The sequence below is a fragment of the Mycteria americana genome, chromosome 3 (assembly GCF_035582795.1).
Source record: "Mycteria americana isolate JAX WOST 10 ecotype Jacksonville Zoo and Gardens chromosome 3, USCA_MyAme_1.0, whole genome shotgun sequence".
Lineage (NCBI taxonomy): Eukaryota > Metazoa > Chordata > Aves > Ciconiiformes > Ciconiidae > Mycteria > Mycteria americana.
The window spans coordinates 5930441-5949855 of NC_134367.1; the positions used below are offsets into that span (position 1 = coordinate 5930441).

General features: G+C 39.9%; 1 protein-coding gene across 1 annotated transcript in view; it reads left to right on the plus strand.

Annotated features, from left to right (window-relative positions):
* The window catches only part of CDC5L (cell division cycle 5 like), a 37283-nt gene extending 20140 nt beyond the window's left edge, over window positions 1-17143 (plus strand). The window contains exons 14-16 of the mRNA XM_075497749.1: window positions 431-628; window positions 14647-14859; window positions 16635-17143. Of these exons, the coding sequence (XP_075353864.1) occupies window positions 431-628; window positions 14647-14859; window positions 16635-16739 (516 nt within the window). The 3' untranslated portion in view covers window positions 16740-17143. The remainder of the gene's footprint in view (window positions 1-430; window positions 629-14646; window positions 14860-16634) is intronic.
* The last annotated feature ends 2272 nt before the right edge of the window (window positions 17144-19415 follow it).

Below are 19415 nucleotides of genomic sequence, written 5' to 3' on the forward strand. Positions count from 1 at the left end.
TTTCCAGGTTGTGTGGAGAAGGGCAAGCAAAAGGAAATGAAAAGTGATTTTTGTTTCATAGAACAGCTGCTTCTGTCTGTACAGTTCTCCCTCCCCTCAAGGTCCTTGCTTTTATCTCCCTTCTTCTGCAGCAAGATAAAGTATCTAGCTGTGCCACAGCTTTCATTAGCTTCAGCAGAGTGATGTCAGGTTTGGCCAAATTATATAAAATGAGGGATAGTTGCGCTGTGAGTAGCCTTCTAGCCTGGGTTTCATTTATAATCCACAGCATCTGTGTTAGATTTCATAGTTAGCTTAACCTGATGGTGAGCTTTTAGTATGAAAAGAGAAACTGCCCCTGTGAATTGCACGCTGAAGGATTGAAAACAAGAGGAATTTTCTTGTATCCTGTGTATTGTAACTGCAATTTATTTCTCATCATTTCCAACAGGCACAGGACCTACTGGCACAAGAGATGGAAGTGGTAAAGCAAGGAATGGGGCACGGAGAGCTCTCAAGTGAAGCTTATAACCAGGTGTGGGAAGAATGTTACAGCCAAGTGCTATACCTGCCTGGACAGAGCCGCTACACAAGAGCTAACTTGGCCAGCAAAAAAGACAGGATAGAGTCACTTGAAAAGAGGCTTGAGGTCAGTGTTGCTTTATTCTGCTTTTTGCACCCACTTTTTAAACTTTCTCCCTGTATGTTTTGATTCTTTTTTCTCTCTAAGAGTTACAGGTTTCTTTATAAATCATTCAGGTTTTTTGGTGGGATTCCTTTGAAGAGGTTGTTAGGGAGTTCCCAGATGTTCTTGACGTGTTGAAATCGCCTGCTCTTATCCTCCTTTTCATAAAATATCCCTGGAGTATTCCTACACACAGTTTCTCTTTGCACTATTAGCTGTAACACTGCTCATTTCACCCACTTTATTCTCAACTGGAGAGTAGGTCAGGTTCTGCTCTCTCAACTCCATGTAGCTTTTTTGCTGTTTTCTTAATCTCCCCTATTAATGGATCAGACACCTGATCTTTCTAGTTTTGCACTTTGTCCCTGATAGTGGCCAGTATGAGACACTTCAGAGAAAGATGCTTAAAAATAACGTCTCTGTCCCAAAACTGCTCTCAAGTTCTCTTTCCAACTTAAGATTTGGTTTCTGATTGACTGTTACATATGTGAATGTCCAGATAGTCCTGAATTCCTGCCAGACTGGCATCCTCTGCCAATTCCAGTGATTCCTTCCACAAAAGAGAACAATGGATGTTTGTGATCCCGTTCCACTTTATCAGGAGATGGTAGGCTTCCTTATGAGTGCTTTTTAAACTCAAATTTTGAGTTTGCTGTTATGCGTTTGCGTAACTAATATTTTCTGCAAATACAAAATGGCAGAGTTCAGATAGCAACGTCTCACCACTGTGTCTGCATGCAGTTTGCATACTGTGGCAGGGCACTGGTACTAAGAGACCAAGAATTGAAACCACATCATTTTCTGCTGAGTTGTAGAGTACAGCATTCTCCAGTGTCAACACGCTTGCATTGGTTCATTGAAAATGCAACAGTCACAGGCCGTAACTCAACAAGGCATTAGGATTTGGTAAGGTGTCCTGGGATTGAGGGAGGTGTGTGTGGAGAGGAAATTGTCTGAGGTATGGTGCACTAAGTAGAAGAAAGCAATTCAGACCCTTTGACAGTGATTTCCCTTGCCCTGTCCCCTCTCTAGAGTTTCACCCAAACACTCCACACAACACACAAAAATGCACAGCTTTTATGATAAAAGGTAGGCTGGTTTTAAATTGTTTATTCCCATAGAACATGTGTTTTGCTCAGACTTGCGGTAAGTCGTCAACTGTTTTCCAAAATACCGTTTTAGCCTAAAAATCTCTCTAAGTTATGCAGGCATGAGATTATTTTTTTCCATGGTAAAAGGAAACTTTTTTTTTAAGTTCTTCTGTATTTAACATCAACATAGCTACTGTTGCTAGAAGTAAACCTCTTCAAACAGCTACTACCACAGAAATAACATGAGAGAGAGGCCAGAAAGGCTGAATTTTCACTTGATCCATACATGTGAAATACAGTGTGAATGTGTGTTTTGTAAAGTCTGTCTATCAAGAATGTCGTCCAGGTATAGACTCCACAGCTGTTAATCAGCCACTGGGGCGAGGAGCAGTTCACCTGCACGTAGTCCAGTAGCCGAGGCGGTTAGCATTGCTGCCAGAGCACTTGTGCTGCTGCTGCTCACCCAGCAGAGAGCACCATTGCCTTGCCCAACACTGCCCGACGTGCTCTCGCACCCTCTGCTCTGCTCATATTTTCACAAAAACGGTGTCTGAGCACGGCAGCAGCCAGCTTGCATGGCAGCAGGGGCTGTGCTGGCATCATGCCAGCAATCTGAGGGCTGTACCTAATTTGTGTACAAATGCTTTTGAAATTTAAATATCTTACGCCCAGAACTGTGTTAGAAGTGCATTATTAAAGTTGCAAAGTCAAACAGTCAAAGTTGGGGAATGCACAAACAGCCTTACTCTGGCAGCCTTAATTTGCCTATGCATATGCATTATGAGACAGTCTTTAATTTTGTGATTACAGACTAGTTTTTCCACAGACTCATTTACTGCACAGGGTGGATGGTACTTGCTTAATGAGTAGCTATTGAATATTTTGTTTTCTCTTTATTGTTCAGTGTGTGGCCCTGTGCCTTTATGCTGCACGCTATTTCTGCAATCTAAATTGGTTACTTCTGTGTGGGCTTTCTTGTGTTGTTGATTTCTGTTCATCTCCTCTCAATATTTGAATGAGGAGTTGGTGATGGTGTGCTCATTAAGGATATATTGAAGCAAAGAAAGTAAGGTCAAGTCATCCATTTGTCAAACTCTGTGCATTTGTTCATTCTGGAGGTGCTCATTGCTCTGTAGTCACAGGACAGTCACCCAGGAAGCAAAATACAAACCGGAGGTCTTGCCAAGAAAAAAAACTGGGTTTCATTTGCTACCAGCGTTGCATGGGACTCCATGGAAGACAGTTAACAAAATCCAGCTAGCTGTGTCTGCGACCAGTTGCTGCGATGAGACTCCATGTCTTGCTAATGTAGCTACATCTCTTCAGATTAGCTGGGAGCTTGGAGCGCTGCTAGACAAGGCTGATTGCTTGGTGCACTACAGTAAAGTGAGAGAGCAAGCTTGTGTACGTGTTCAAAATACCACAGACCCCAATTCAGTCACGCACTGAGAGCCCGCAGAGCTTGCCGTGCCTCACAGCTGCAGGTGCAGTGAAAGCACCACGCTGCCTTTCACAACTCGCTGTTCGGTGCAGGTGGACTCTTTGCAAAGTTAAATTTGAGCTGAAAATCTCTCCCAAGTGTGTGCAAAATGCAGTTTAGTGCAGCTCTGTTGCCTGACCTATTTAAAAAACCCTTCCTAAAAACAAGGTATACAAATACAGTTTTCCAAGTATAGGTCACCAGCTGAATAATTTTTTAAATAATAAATAAAAAGCATAGCAGTTTACTGAACAAACGAATATACAATGAAAAAGCACAGCAATTTTTTTTTTTCCGAACCCATTCTCAGCAATGGCAAAACCCACCTTCATTTTAATGTTTTTCCAAGGAAAATTGTCTGAAAGCAATATCAGTTGAAATAGATATTTTAATGGGAAGTATCAGGCAACCTTAATGAAAAACAGGGATATTAGCTCAGCTTTCAATACCCCAAGATACTTGCTTGTACTCTTAACTTCCTTTGAGAGAAGAGTAGAAACTGTAAAATAGAGATTGCCAGCAACAGAAACTGATGTTGGTCAGCTTTTGGGGCTGCCTCTTCCCCTTCATATTGCACTAAGATCATTAAGAAAAAAACATGAGAGTTTAGTGATTATTTGCTGGAGACAGCTGCACATTGGGTAGTCACTGTCTAATACTTCCATATGGGACTGCTAACACCCTGCAGACCCTGGGCAAAAAAGCCAGCTATTTCTAGTGCTGTCTTCATTGCTCGGAGATTACTGGGTGGATTGATGGTGTGGACAAAAGTTGTCTTTCTCTAATTGGCCTGTTTTCACTGCCTGAGTGATTTAGTGGTGGCAGCCTTGTATATGTTGACATGACATTTATCTTTCTGAAATTGATGTTGATATCACAAACAGATTTGTGCTGTTATTGATGGACTTGAGGAGGCAAAGTGGAGCAGTTGTGGAGAGCTTCTGTTTGGCTAGATATCCTGTCCAGGCATCATCAGGAGTACTGCACAACTCAGCTATAGTTTTAATATTGGAATGTACTGCTATGTGTTAGTAATACTTTTCACTTCTTTATTTGGAAGGTTTTGGACTCTTTGAAGGTGTTACTTAATGTGGCTTAAGAGTGTTACAAGATTAGCATGTGAACTTTTTTGCGTTACAGATCGGGAGCTTTAGATCCATGCAAGTGAATCCCCGTGACCTCACTATGTGTCTGTGGTACAGCTTAGATTTGCTTGAATCCTGGTGGAATTTTCTGATGTTTCCAGTAGCTTCTAGAAGTCTAGCATATTTGCTCAAGGCTAAGCTACACTGCAGACCTAGTCTTTTCAGAAACGGGAGTTTTCTGATGCTCACAGTTGCATTCAGTAACTGCTTCAGTTCTCTGCAATGCCTTGTACTCTCTTCTCTTCCAAGCAATATATTTATAAATAAAAGCATTCATACCTAAGGTGTATGTTAAACTAGGAACCTTATCAGATGAAATGAGGTAGTAGAGGCATCTATTTAACAAGCTAGTTGCTTCACTTTGTAGTTTGTAATGTAGGAACTTCCTGCCAGCTTTACTTCTCCTTTGAAGATGGTTCATGATGTTGGCTTGCAGCATACAAATATTTTTATTAAAACTGTGGTAATTAACGTCATCATTTCAGTTGATTGCTAAATTATGAACACTATTGAAAGTCCACAGGGGAGGAAGCTCTAGTTACACTGTATACACAAAGCATAGTAAATTATCTGTTCTTTGCAATATCCAAGATACACCAAGATGGTAATTTACCAGACCAAAGTGTCCATTTTTGCTTTTGGTTGCAGCCCAAGTCCTCTGAATTAAATTACATTGAAAACCAGTTGCTTAGCTGGAGTTTTATGGGTTACATGGTACACTCTGCTGCAAGGTGTATCATTGACTAGTTTATTGGAGATTGTATTTTGATTTCTCTCTAGCTTATGTGCTTCTAAAGCTTGCAGTTTCTTTTGGATTTGCAGGTGTGCTGTTACTGAGAAAACACCTGGAGAAAATAAGGGAATTTATAAGACTAGGAATAGAGAAATTACTCATAAAACTAAAATATGGTGGAATCCCTGAGTAGTCTGCTTTTATGGTCACATATATTCATTTGTACTAGTGTGTTGCCTTTGTGGAATACGCTTTTTTTAATAAGGTCTGTTGGGAATGTAGTTGGTACCAGAGGGTCACATCTGAGGGTTATCAGAATCTGATAGAGCTGACTGTTTATGCAAGACCACTGTTGCAGTGTCTGATCTCTGCTTAATGTACAGTTGATCATCAGAGTACATGTGTTTAGTGTAGCAGTTTTGGAGGGTATATACTTCTCCTGGGTAACACAGATATATGGCAGATCCCTTAGGAATTGCCTTTACCTGTGTGTGAAAACACTTTTAGTTGTTTACCAGAATGGTTACCACATAGTTTGTGCTATAGCTAGGATGCTCTAATATTTTACCTTGTGTCAAAAAGGGTCAGTGCTACTTATTTTTCTCCAGCTGCCCCCTGCCATTACCTCTGACCTTGTACCAGTGCTCTTGTAACTCTGTGGTAATCTGGACCAGTTCATTGAATTGGCAGAAAAGTAATTATCTTTAGATTAAGCAGCAGAACCCTTTCCACAGTAGCCGGATATTAGATCAGCTTAGTTATAACACATCACATCTTTGCTTGCAGAATTTTGGAATATTTGTGAGATCCACAATGAAGGTGACCCATAATTTATAATGAGGAAAGCAATAAATAAAAAGTTTTGTATTGCCAAGGAGAACTTATATCTACAGTAAGAAAAAATACACTGCCAGGGAAGATAAACGGATTTAGCAAGAAAACTTATGTTTTCTTTCTAGCTCAGGTGAGTATTCATTGCCTATTTTTGAGCAAGACCCATGAGTTCAGATTCGATACACCTTATTCTAGCCTCCTGACTAAAACAAAGCTGCAATTGCCTTAGGCTCCCTTTGTTTTTGATAGAGAGACAAGGCACCTCCTGAGAGTAGCTTGGCCCATTTAAGAGTTGAATTTCCCTCTCGAGTTTCCTGTTTTTCTCTTTTTATTACGGAGGCACCTAGAGCACTTCAGATCAGTAAAACGAAACTAGGTCTTAATGCCTCCCTTGGTTCCTCCGTCACTGGAACAGAAGTAATGTCTACCTTTTGGGTCTCTCTGCAGTTTTGTCTGCAAAGCACTTGTAGACCTGTGACTGAAAATCACTACCTAAAACTGCTAAATCTTTAAGTGTACTTGCGCTACCTGGAAAGTTGTTGTCTTTTCCATTTCGAGCTTGTTGAGTCGAGCTGGTGCCTTGCATCTTTGTGTGTTAGAAGTCTGGAAAAAAACCCCATTGTTCACCGTCCTTTAGGTAAATTAACTTGTTACGTCCTTGGTTTGCCCCACAAATTACATCTACAGTTAGCAGCTACCCCCCCTGAAATCTTCATCACCATGAGCAAGGAGCAGGAAGTTTTATTCAAATGCAACTAGTCAACTCTTAAAACAATGAGATTTCTCAGACTGCCAATTGAACAGCTTTGGGAAATAGAACTATACTTTTGCTGTTAAACAGTTATTTCCAGAGGAAAATGCTACTAGTTGATTTTATACCAGTTCTCGTAGTGTTGACTTACTTTGGGACCTTTGGAAGGAAGCAGATAAACACCAGTAAGAGGGTTCTTCATATTCTTATTTCTGTGATCTTGCCTATGAGTCTGAAGTTTGTCTTCAAACTGGACTGTTGTGCTAGCCTTTCTAGGGTTAAGTCATAATTTGGGGGGACTAGATAATTCTTTTTGTGTAGAAAGAAGTATTTTTCTGCATCTCCTCAGTCCAGGATGTGCCAAAACATTGGAAATGAGCAATGAAAAAGTTCTTTAAAAATAAGCTTAGACTGCATAGCAGTTACTTTTGTTTGGCCAGTTGCTCATAGTATGGTGGGAGGTTTTTTTTCCTCCATGTCTAAAACCATTGATTTCCTCTGTGGTGGTTGGTGAAATCAGATTTCACATGTGGAAATGTAGTTCATAATGGGAACTTACGTACTTAGGAATAAAGTTCAGCATTGACAAAGCTCTTCATTGCAAAGGGCCTTTGCACACCATCGCTCTTGAAAATTGCGTTTGGACAGAGAAAAATATAAATTGATACGGTCTTTTGCGGGAAGCCACCTCATCTGCAGACCTGTTGCTCTTTAAAGCCTGTCCTAATGTGAAGCAGTGTCAGAACCTGTGAATGTTGGGCCAGTGTGAGTTGCTGCTCACAAAGTAGCTTGCTTCATTTATACTTGTGTAGTAGTAGCTGCTGGAATACAGTACTAGTGACTGCTGCAAGGTCATCATGGGGCTTCTGCTATGTATTGAGAGGCAACCAGGCTGTTTGCTAACTTGTTTATTGTGTGAGCTTCCACAAGATTGTTAGCCTCTTCTCTGGAAGAGACCAGTCCAAGAATTCTGAGTTTGCAGTGATAGTTTTTGAGGGTAATTACCCTGTGCTCGCTGCCATATTATCTCATCAGGCACAGCAGTAACCCATGTTTGCTTACAGTTAATCAAAGCTGTTAGCCTAAGGTAGTTGTTGCTGTCTGTGATCTTACTGTAGTTTTTTTTTTTTTCCTCCCCAGGGAGAGGTAGAGAGTTTTCAGAAAAGCTTAGTAAAAATAAATTACTTGTTTTTCTTCTTAAACTGTGCTCTTCGAAACGTGTTTCTACCATGATTGTGATATATGGGTATCACTGATAATACTGCTAGTCTTAGAAGCAATTCCCAAATGAAAATATTCAAAGTGGGCTTTAATGTCATCATTGGAGGTCAGCAGTGTCTGCTAACTTATCCAGTAACTTCCTGGATTATTCTAGATCTAGATAGTTGGATGCTGTGAATTTATGTGGGAACACTTGCTCTGGAGGTACCCTGTACTGTCTTTACTCAACAGTCCTGCCAACTTGCGTTATGACTTTTGAAGGCAAGTAGTCATAATTTTTGAAACGTAGTTCACATGGAGATTGCTCCATGTTTTGACTGTGAGTAGAGAGAATAGCCGCCTGCAGATTATCAGTAAGTCGTAATGATATATGATCTACATAACAAAGTACAACATAGGAGTTTATGTTGAGGCTTCCTTATTAAATTGGGGAAAGGTAGCTTTATATTCCCGTGCAAGCTTTGAACACTTGGTCAAGTTTCAGTTGTGAAGTTGCAGGTGCATACCAGCAGTAACCTTAATTTGAGCATCACCTATGACTGAATATTTCCGTGAAAAACTGTGTGTGATACCACTCAATTAGAATTAAATCCCACTTTGTCATCTCTTGAAAGTTACACACTCTGTCCCTTTTTGACTGCTCTGATGGTGATCAGCACCTTTACTTAATGATCCTTGTACGTTAAGTAAGCATCTTCAGTGTCACTGCAAAGTGCTGAAAATGTGTCAAGCCATGGAGGGGTTTCAGTTGATTAGCTGAACTAATGCTAGTGCTGATGTCAGTTTGATAGATTGAGCCCATATTGTTCTACACTGGAAATGCAATTTTTTGTTTGATAGTAACCCCAAGCCTCCATTTCCAGCAGAGCTGACTGTTATCTTTTACTAACTCAGAGGTAAGAGGCAGAGAGTTTTGCCTGGTCAGCCTGTAGACAGATGAAACGGTGCTTCAAGCCAAAAAGTGGAGAATTCTGTCCAAGAGCATGGAAGTGGAAAAATATTTTTAAGTAGAGCAATTAATGAATTTTTGTTTAAAAACATGCTATTGTAGAGTGCACCATCAAGCTTGTAAAGGCAGATCACCTAAACATGCACAGAGGATGCCCTAGTGTTATGGTCGTTGTTGTCCCTGGCGTGGTTTGAAATGCTGGTGAAACCTGTTTGGTGTAACCTGGCGTTGAGCAGAAGGCTGTCATCTTAGTGCGCGTTGTCTTATTCCAGATACTCTGGCTGAGTCAATGTGAGGCAAGTTCACAAACCCTGCTATTTAAATTAAGTTAATCCAGTTCCTGCCAGCAGAATTGAGTATGGGAGGGCCACTTGTGGGTCTGAGGTGAGGAAGGAAGTTATAGTAACGTTTGGAGTAGGCCTATATAGGTTCCAAGAGTAACGTATTCAGCCAGCGTAGCTGAAGCTGGCAGAGGATTTCTCTGCACAAGCTAAGCAGCTTTATGATGATTATGTTGATTCTCCAAGGTCACAGGACAAGTTGGTTTACTTTTGACTATGGCTCTGGTAAGAACATGCAGCAGTTTTTCTTCCATGTTTTTTATCCACCAGGGATGATTAAGAAGATCAATTAGAAGACAAGAGAGCTTAATGCTGTTTAGGGATTACCAGAAGCTCCACATTTAATGGAAGGAAAACAAAACAATCAGTACAGGGAAAAACAGCCCTTTGAACTGAGGAGGGGCGTCCTCAGTAGGCTTAGTGAGATGAGGAAATGTGAAAATGCAGTTTTGAAGGCACTTGAGTCCTTCCTTCCTCAGGGTCAGTTTTTCTTCGATCTTTCCCAGTGGATGTTTGTTCTCATAAGCAGTCTTTCCCTGTTCTTTGTTGTCCTTAGTTAAACCTTACAACTAAATTCCTATCTAAAATTTCCTTGCCAAATTTAAATCCCTCTTCCTTTCTCAGTGGACATAAGAACAGACTAATTTTTCACGATGATCTTTGGGATATTTAAAACATGTTGTTGTATCTTTCTTCATTTTCTCTATTTTTGTTAGATGGAGAAAAAACAAACAAACCCCCTTTTTTTTCAGTCAGTCTCCCTTTTCTAGATCATGTTTTATAAACCTCTGATTCTGTCTGTTGCTCTGTTTTGGTTTCTCTTCTTTGGATCTCTAGTGTAGTAGTAAAAACTGAACACAGCTCTACTAGGCATGAGGGAAGGCTTTTACATTAAGAGATTTGGGATGGGATGAGGCGCTCTCACTTGCCCTAACATCATATATCATTTTACCCCATGTCTGTACATGCTGTTCTCGTTTTGCCATAGCTGGTACAAAAGTCAGTGGAACTAAAGCCGGCCAAGGAGCAGTACAAAATAAATAACTAAGTGGAGAAATCTTTCAGATGTCTTTACATTTTCTGCTAGGTTCAGGGGGGAAATGGTTGTCAGATTTTACTGAAATCTATTTCTTAGCTTTAAGCAAATAATGTAGACTTCTGTTGAAACACACCTCTTCATAACTGCTTGGAATTTTTAGCTTGGTATCTGAGCCTTAAAATTTTACGAAGCTTGAACTAAAATTATATGCAGTTGTTGGCATTAATGCAGCAGTCAGCAATTTTTAATAAATAGTATTTGTTACAAAAGCTGAGACCTCCTTTTGACCTTTTCGTAGTAGGCCCTAAAATCTTGTAGTTGGGAGGGAGGAGGAAAGGTGGTGAGTGTTCACATTTCTTTCTATAAGCAGAGAAGGAAGAAAGGGCTGTTATTTCTGGGTTTAGATACTTGGGAGGCTTTTTTCTTTTTTTTTTCCCTCTTTTCTTTTTTTTCTTTTTACAGCAGTAAGGCCTATGATAATCCAAGACAGACAAGGAACTGAGTAGAATAGCAAGGGCTGAATAGCAGTATACAACTGAAGGAGCTCTAGTAGTTAAAAGTAAGAATCTATATTCAGAACAACTCAGAAATACTAAGTCCAGTTCTCATTGTCTGAAAATTTTAAGAGTGCTTAAGTAATCAGGGTCTGATAATAAAATAAGCATTAGATTTGAACTGACTTTGGTTTTTCTTGGAGAGAAAAAAATGCTTTATTATATCCCATACATTAAAACAGTACACGCTTATGGTGGGTTTGCTCTACCTGACCTTAGGTAACGGTGTCTGAGCAAGTAGTCTGTGCTTCCATCTTAGTCAGTGAAGAGCACTTCAGTGGCATGCTTAGTCTCGTTCTGAGGCCCTGGATCAGATGAGCCATGCCCTAGAGTTGCCAGTTTCTCTCCTGATTATGGAATGACATTGGGTGACAAGCTCAGGTGTTGATGTCTAAAGCCAAGCAAAGTGAATCCCAGCTGAAGTGTATAAAAGTGAGAGACCAACCCAGTACTGCCACTGCTACCGGTGATACTCAGAGCATGCAGATAATTGAGGACTTCTGACTGCAATGCCCTGATCCAGTCTCTTTTCCGTACAGTGGAGATAGTGCTTATAACTGTGTTTCATGTCCTCAGGTACTCAGTGTTTAACATTTTATTAGAAAATTAGGTTGTTGACAGATCGTCACGCGGGACGATGGAATAGTGGAACTTTTTTAAATGGCCTTTTTTAACCTGTTCTAGAAAGTGACATTCTGATTGAAGTTTCATTTCACACCAAGCATACTCTACGTTGTCTGTAATGCTGTGAAACAACATGGGACAATTGATCTTTGTTACATTAGACCTCTGTTACAAACAAAATTCTGTTTGCCTGTGCATCCATCTATTCCATGATCTCTAAATGTCCGTGGCTCTCAACACACGTTTTTCATCCAAGAAACAGTAATTGGAAAATAGTTCATTTACCGCACAGCTGTATTTGTTGTTGCAGTAATAGCATATTATTTACCAGTGAAGACATTTAAAGCTTTCATACTTTTCCATCAGAGAGTATCCTCACAAATCCCTAATCTATTTATTTAATTTTCTCTAGATTTATATAAATATTGAAAAAGAGGCGCCTTTCTGTATGCTTAAAGCACCTTGGGCATAGCTTAAGTCTACATTGCAAACAGAATCTGAAAAGCATAGCAGTCTGCATCTCTCTCCCCAGGAGCAAACTAGACAGCTCAGAAAGTCAAATTTCTCTTTCACTCACCCATTAACAGTTTGCTCCCTTGACCATTCACTTTGTTTATCTCTGCAGCACCTACTAAAACCGTTTTAAATGAGTGAATAAATTGTTCAGGAGTAGGGCATTTTACAGAAACATACAGCTGTATAATAGAATGTACTCTACTAAAGTTGGACAGTTGAAAGGTTGATGAAATGCACTTTGCGATAGCTTGGTGCATAAGACTGTGATGGCTGCACTAGTCTTAGTTGTCTGACTGACTGTAGTTACCACTGTAAAGGACAGATGAGAAAGTAGTTTCTTCCCAATGGAGTTTAGTTTCATTGGTAAAAAATGATATCTTGGGTAATTGTAGGGTTCAAAGCAGTGAAAAGCTTCTGCTTTTTGGTTGATCAGTGGTAATTCCTTTGTATGTAAGAACATTCACCAGCAAAGCTTTGATTTTTAAAGAAACGAGGCAAGGATAGGTGATTTAGCCATTGTGGTTCCGAGTTAGGCTTTTATATTTTAACACTTGAGAAATTTATGCATTTTTCTTCATCTGCTGCACTAATATATCTTTAACTGTGGCAAAAATCAAAATCTGAGAAGCCTGATTCCTTTTTTGTTGAGTTTGGCATCTTTCGCACAATGCTTTCTGAAAAAAGGGTGTGGTGTTTTTAGTTTGTTTTTTTTTTTTTTTTCTTAAGGAAGTAGCATAAAAAAAAAACCAACCAGGAACCTTATGTCCCTATTTAGAGATGTGAAATGCTACACGTCTCCACAGTTTTGCTCAGTGGTATAGTGCTGTGTTATTTGTTGGTTTGTGATTCAGCGTTACAGATTTCTTTGATGCCATCTATCAGGCTTTAAAAATGCCGATGGCTATTTCATGCTTTTACTGCTCATTTAATTTTACCCCACTGAATAAATATATAAAAATACACAAAGGCTTCTGTTACCTTTGCTGTTTATAAATGTTTATAAACATTTATAACATGTTAACATGAATACGCTTATTTGTATTGTGTCCCAGTTGGCAGAATTTTGTAATTTGTATCACTTGTCCGTTTATGGATTATGTCTGGATTATGGTTTTAGAGGATTGACCTGGACAACTTTGGGGAAACTAAGACTTCTAAATCCAGGGCACACCAGGTAGTGCTTACCAGAATGATGCAGGAAGGAGAGCTTCATGTCTAACGTGCCAATTGCTTTGTGGTTTTGATACCACATTTTAATCTCATCACTTTGTCATATCTGTTGTGTACGCTATTGGATTGTAAATTGGGGGAATTTGCTTCTGGCTTTTGCCACTGACCTTGTGCTGTCTCCGTATTTGTCTGTTAGCTAAAGATAATCTTACCTTCTTGCTGTGAGATCCATAAGGGAAAAGCCCTGCACAAAAGCAGTGTTACCAGAGAGGCCACTGGGGAGCTCCAGGTTTTTGGTATGGTGCAGGAGGGAATAACGTTGCAACATTACAGCAATGTAGTAGAGCTGAATGGGAGATCTTATAGATAGGTGAGGTTATTTTAAGATAAAACCAACTTCACTTTTTGGCAGTCTCATACTCACATGCTTACAAACACTAAGACTCATAATTATGGAATGGTTTGGGTTGGAAGGGGCCTTTAAAGATCCTGCAGTCCAATCCCCCTGCCATGGGCAGGGGCATCTTTCACTAGATCAGGTTCCTCAAAGCCCCATCCAACCTGACTTGGAACACTTAATCAAGTAATCTGTCCAGCATTCAGCTACTGAGACATTTGAATCCAAGCGGTCTTTCTGAGATGCTTTATGATGACACCAGGAATGACGAGTCACCACCTGTTGAGTTCTCATCATGGCAACTGGTGACCATGTTTTTTTTGTTTTGGGGTTTTTTTTGGATTTGCCTTTCATACCTTTTAGAAGCAGACAGTAGTTGGTGTGTCCATCTTGTCCCACCTCTGTGAGTTAACAGGATGTAGTCTTAGTCCTTTGTCTCCTGATGTGGCTGTCCTGAGAAAGTGCATGCAAATAGGTGGTAGGATTTAGTTACCATTCTAATAGTCCTTCTGCTGTTCCTTGCAGTGCTTCCATGCCCCAGCATTGCCATTCATTTGCCACTCAGACCAGTCTAAATGTTTTTGTTATGGTTCTCTGCAACAGAGACACAGATTCAGAGCTGCCTTAATGTTTCCAATTGCCTTTTTACTTTATGGAATATGATTTAGGTGAATCCTTTTGGGATAGGCAGAAGGATTGAAAGATGTGGCTGTTTTTGCAGACTGAGAATATAATTTTGAAAAGGAGGAACATAATATCTTTATTTAGTTTTCCTTTACTAAGGCAAAGAACCTCTCCTGTGTAAGTGGGATGTGGTATAGCAAGCTATTGTATGACTTGGCTGCTTACTGAGCTCCGCAACTGCAACAATTCCTGTCTATAAAGCTGTACTCGTATAGTGTGTCATCACCCGTTTTGGCTAGTGGACTTCACCCCTGGAATAATGTATTTACATTGTAAAGGTTTTAATCCAGAAATCTAGGTTGTTGTAAAATGTGCAGTATGATTTGTTAATAGAAAGCAAAGAACTTGATCAACTCTGATACGGTTCCACAGATGTATTTTTGCTGCTTTTTTTTTTCCTCTTGATTTTTGAGTTCTGGATGAATAAAACAATTCTTGGGTTCCTTCCGACAGATAAACAGAGGTCACATGACAACTGAAGCAAAGAGGGCTGCCAAGATGGAGAAGAAGCTGAAGATCTTGCTTGGTGGTTATCAGTCTCGAGCAATGGGCCTCATCAAACAACTGAATGATTTGTGGGACCAAATTGAACAGGCACATCTGGAGCTACGTACTTTTGAGGAACTGAAGAAACATGAAGATGCTGCAATCCCTCGGAGACTGGAGGTGAGATTCCTAAATGTAATACCTTAGGTCAAATACAAGCACTTTGTGGAAAAGATGTTTTTACAATGCATGGCCTCTGAGGTTCACAGCCTGAGTTTGTATCAAGTTTTTAATGGTCTTTTTAAATTATACTTTTGGCTATTACCAGAGTCCTCTGCTGTTCACTTCAATATCAAAGATTCTGTGATATATATATTAGAAGCTGGGACTAATCTACTAGTGTGTTCTTTAACTTTGTTTTTATTTTATTTCCTTGGGTGGTTTATTTTATTAATCTTCTGCAATGTGTATCGGCAGAAGTTCCATATCTATCTTAATTTGGCCTGTTTTGTTTTTAATTACCGTTAGAACTCAGGGTAGATCTGAAACTTGTGTAAAGCCTCCTGCTTCCTTAAAAGTCAGTGGACCAAATGCTACTATATGCTACAGGAGATTCTTCTTTCTTTTCACATGTTGATTGTATTACTCCCTGAAGCTAACGTTGTTGTCAGACTTGCAGATGGCTGGACTTTTAGAAAGCCAGTACTGAAATGGGATTATTGTACTGATTTAAACATGGCTCTCAGTTTCAGAAGCTGAGCAGTTGTTCTGTAATTATGGTTTTGAGCCATCCTCAAGAGTTCAGGCCATTTGCCTGCAGTCCTCTTCCTGGCTAACAACGTGTGCATGTGTGATCTGGACCATTGCTCCTGAAAAGCACCACCTGCCTTACCGGCCTCTATCTGCTTGGCAAGGCTTTGAGGAGGAAAATACCTCTTTCTCTTAAGCAGCCTTAACTTCAGCCTGGAACTAGCAGAAACAGGTACACTGAGATACCTGAAAACAATGCTTCAGAGCCACTGTTCTTTGTTTAAGGATCTCCAGGATATTCTTCTCTGCTTTAGTCAGCTAACAAGGCAGCCCTCAACCAAGACTCAGTCCTGGACTTGACCTAGTGCCAGGCTTGCTTTCCACGAAATAAGTACTCATCTGAGCACTACTTTTTTTTAATTTTTTTTTTTCTTCCAGAAGAGAGGGTTCCATTGAGTCTCAAGTCTTCTCAACCACTTGCTATAAAAAAGATAGAACGTATCGGTTCTTAAAACTGATTTTGTGAAGATGGTTTAGAAATGCTGATAGATGTGTTTACAGACTCAGAAGTGATTAACTGATTTAGTCAAAGTTAACGGTAAAAATGTATTAAATAGCTTGATAGCTACTAATAGCACCTGTTTTCAGTAAATGGCACTTTACTCAGGGCTAATCCTCAGAATACATTTACTGTCTCTTCTGATGCAAGAGTGAAGGGAGATCAAATGAACTAGCAGCTGGCAGTTTTAGAACAAGCAGTACTTCTCCTTCATGCGCTGTGTAGTTAGTGGAAGAAGGCCTGTGGAAGGCCTTGTTGCAAGATGCAGGGTTAATTAGGGAAGTTACTCAAAACAGGTTTTGAACAAACTCATGGAAGAAGAATCCATAGATAACTATTAAATACAATGCACTGTTTATGGCAAGTTTCCAGTTTGAAATCTCTCCTTTTGAAGCATTTGATATTAACTGCTGTCAAAAACAGGGTCAGATACCTGACATTTGAAGTAAGATAACTGTGATTCTTGATACTCTACATCAACTGCTCTGTTTTACATTTATATTTAAAATAAGTAATTTTAGCAGTTGTCTTGACTCAGTTCTGACCCCTTCCTCTGAAGGAACTAAAATACAACCTTTGGTAAAGATCTTCATGGGTGTGACTATTGGAAAAACTGACTGGTTGCTTAATTATGTTTTCCTTACAGTGTCTGAAGGAAGATGTGCAGCGACAGCAGGAGAGAGAAAAGGAGCTCCAGCAGAGATTTGCTGACTTCATGTTGGACAAAGAGACTTTTCAAGCAAAGTATTAAAGCACAAAATTCCATTCATCACTGATGTAACATTTTTAAAGTGTACAGATACTTCTCCAGCAGCTTTTGCCATCAGTTGCAGAAATCAAGTGTAGTCTGCTGTTTGCATCTTGTCAAGTTTTGTTCCTTTAATGGACTATTCCAAATGCTCTAGGTATGAATGGCATTGGCCAGTATTAAAAATCGGATTGAAATGTCCAAAATTTTATTAAAAGAAAAAAAAAAATCACTCTGGTGTGATTTTAGCCATGTCTTCATTTGCTAGGGTTATCACATTATTCCTAGTGTTTTATCAGTCTTAAGACCTGTAAGATACATGCCTGCAGAATAATGTCTTTTGAATAAACCTGGAATGTTAAAAAATAATTAAGAAATAAAATGCCTGTCTTTTAACTAAAACGGAATCCTCCCCTACCCCAGGCTTCTTTTGTGTTTCTGGTAGATTGTCTTTCATCCCTTCCCCTGCTGCTGCTTTTATTTTCCAAGACTGTAATTTGTAATAGGAAGGACCTGTGCAGGATAATTGTGGTCCACGTAATACCATGTTCCCAATTCTTCTCTGTGCGTGTGACTAAACACTCCCATTTTTACCAAGAGGTTCAAATGGTCATACTGGCAGAGTAAGCATAACTTCACCATCCTGAAACAGGGTAGGTTTAAGTTTTATAAAAGCACCCAGCATAGCCTAACCTTTCCCATAGATTTCAGCACAAAATGTACCCTTAAATTTTCTAAATATTAATGCATTTAAAATAATCTGTGTCTAGTGTATGTTCCCTCCACCTGGTTGATGAACCTTTTTCTGCTGACTTTTATACAGTGGGCTGACGGACTTGGGTACCATCACAGTTCTACCTTGGCCCAGATCTTGTGGAAGATGGTTGCGGAGGCTATGTCCATACATCTTACGCATCACAAGCACTGGAACTCAGTTGTTCTGTTCAGTTTTTAGAATTGCCCTTTGCTCTGTTCTGGCTCTGATCAACTGGTGTCTTCAAACCATGACCTGGAGGTGCTTTGTGAATTAGTGTAGGCCAGGGGCACTGGGAATGCTCAATAAGCAGCAGGGATGTGGCCAGCCCTGGTAGCTTAATTGCATGTGTCTATGCTGTGTCAGTTAGCCTGAGTGCTTGGGAGCATGCCCTGAACATTTAGTTCACTACTTCAGACATGGACACATCAGCTCACAAGGTCACCATTGCATGCCATCGGTTAGGGATTTGTGGAGTACATCCTGAGCACATAGTACTTTTGAGATCCTTGGTAGTATTTCCTGTTGCTCCTTGAAAGTTGGTTCCTCGGCATGCTTTGTTGCCCCGAGCAGCTGTGGAGTGGTGTGGAGAAAAGCTCCCTATTTACTCCTCCTCTCCTCTCACCACATCTCAACAGGTTTTCATTTTCCCGCTGCTTTGACTGTTCTTCTGAAGGGTAAGGATGGGATTATTGAAAGGGGTGAATGCATTATTTCCTATTCATTGAGGTACTTTTCTAAATCTCATCCAGAATCTTTCTCTGAGTACTGTTTAGTCAGACCACGCTTGAGTTACATGTTACTGTTTAAAATTCTGTCAGCTATTCCCAATGCTTTCAATACATGCGTTTGCCAGAGTCGGGCATCTCATTAGAGGATTGCTTTCATGTTTTTATTTTTGTGGAGGTGTTCACTACTTCTTCAGGGATCAATCTTATTTCCAGCTCTTGCACTTTGGGTCTTTTGAGCAACTGTTTGTGGAAATGCATAGGGAAAAAGGCAAAACTGTACTGTTACCAGCACAGAATTCAGCAATTAAATACATCCAGTTGCATGCATCGTGCAATTTTGCTTGTACATATTTAACTTTAAATGAGGACTTTGCTGTTTGAAATTTTACCACATTACAGAATGTGACTTTGTTTAGGCCTTGGGAATATTGCTGGGGGACACTGTCAGGGTTGTGGTTGTGTAGCTGTTTAAATGCCATCCGTGGTGATCAGTGGTAAGCAGGTTTTTTAAAGGCAACCTGTCTGATTTCTGCTGATCACTGGCAGGAGTAGGTACACAGTCAGCCTTGGAATATCTTTCCCTTTACTCACCAAGACATCATTCTTCTGAAGTATTAATGCAATTATAGACTACATACTTCTAGAAATGTGTTAAATATTTAACTAAACCAGAGCACATCTGGAAAGAAGTATTAAGCATCAATCTTTTAGCATATGGGGTATTTTATCTTGGATGGTTATACCCAAAAGGAAAAATCATATAAATGCATATCATGACAGTTCTTGTGGTTGTGTGGTAGCTAGAGATATTAACAGAAAACCCTTGTAGGTTTACCAATACCACAACTACAATTATTTCCTTTCTTTTTAGGGCTGCAGCAGAGCCTCTTTGATGTTTCCTGTATTTTTGACAGCTTCGGAGCTAGACAGGTATTCAAACACTTTGCCTTAGCAAATATTTTTAATGGCAAATTCAGAAGGACTGATAAATCGCAAAGGACTCTCTTGAAATGCGTACAATTAACTGATTGTTCATTGTAGCAGATATGTATCTGTAGCATGTAACGCAGCAGATATGAGATTATTATATTTGAAGGGTACCCGCAGGAGGTTGGTTCAGTGTTTTCTCCAGTTCAGTCTGTTTAGACAGCACTTAAGCGAGTTCGCTGTTTTCCCTTGTCTCTAGTCAGAGCT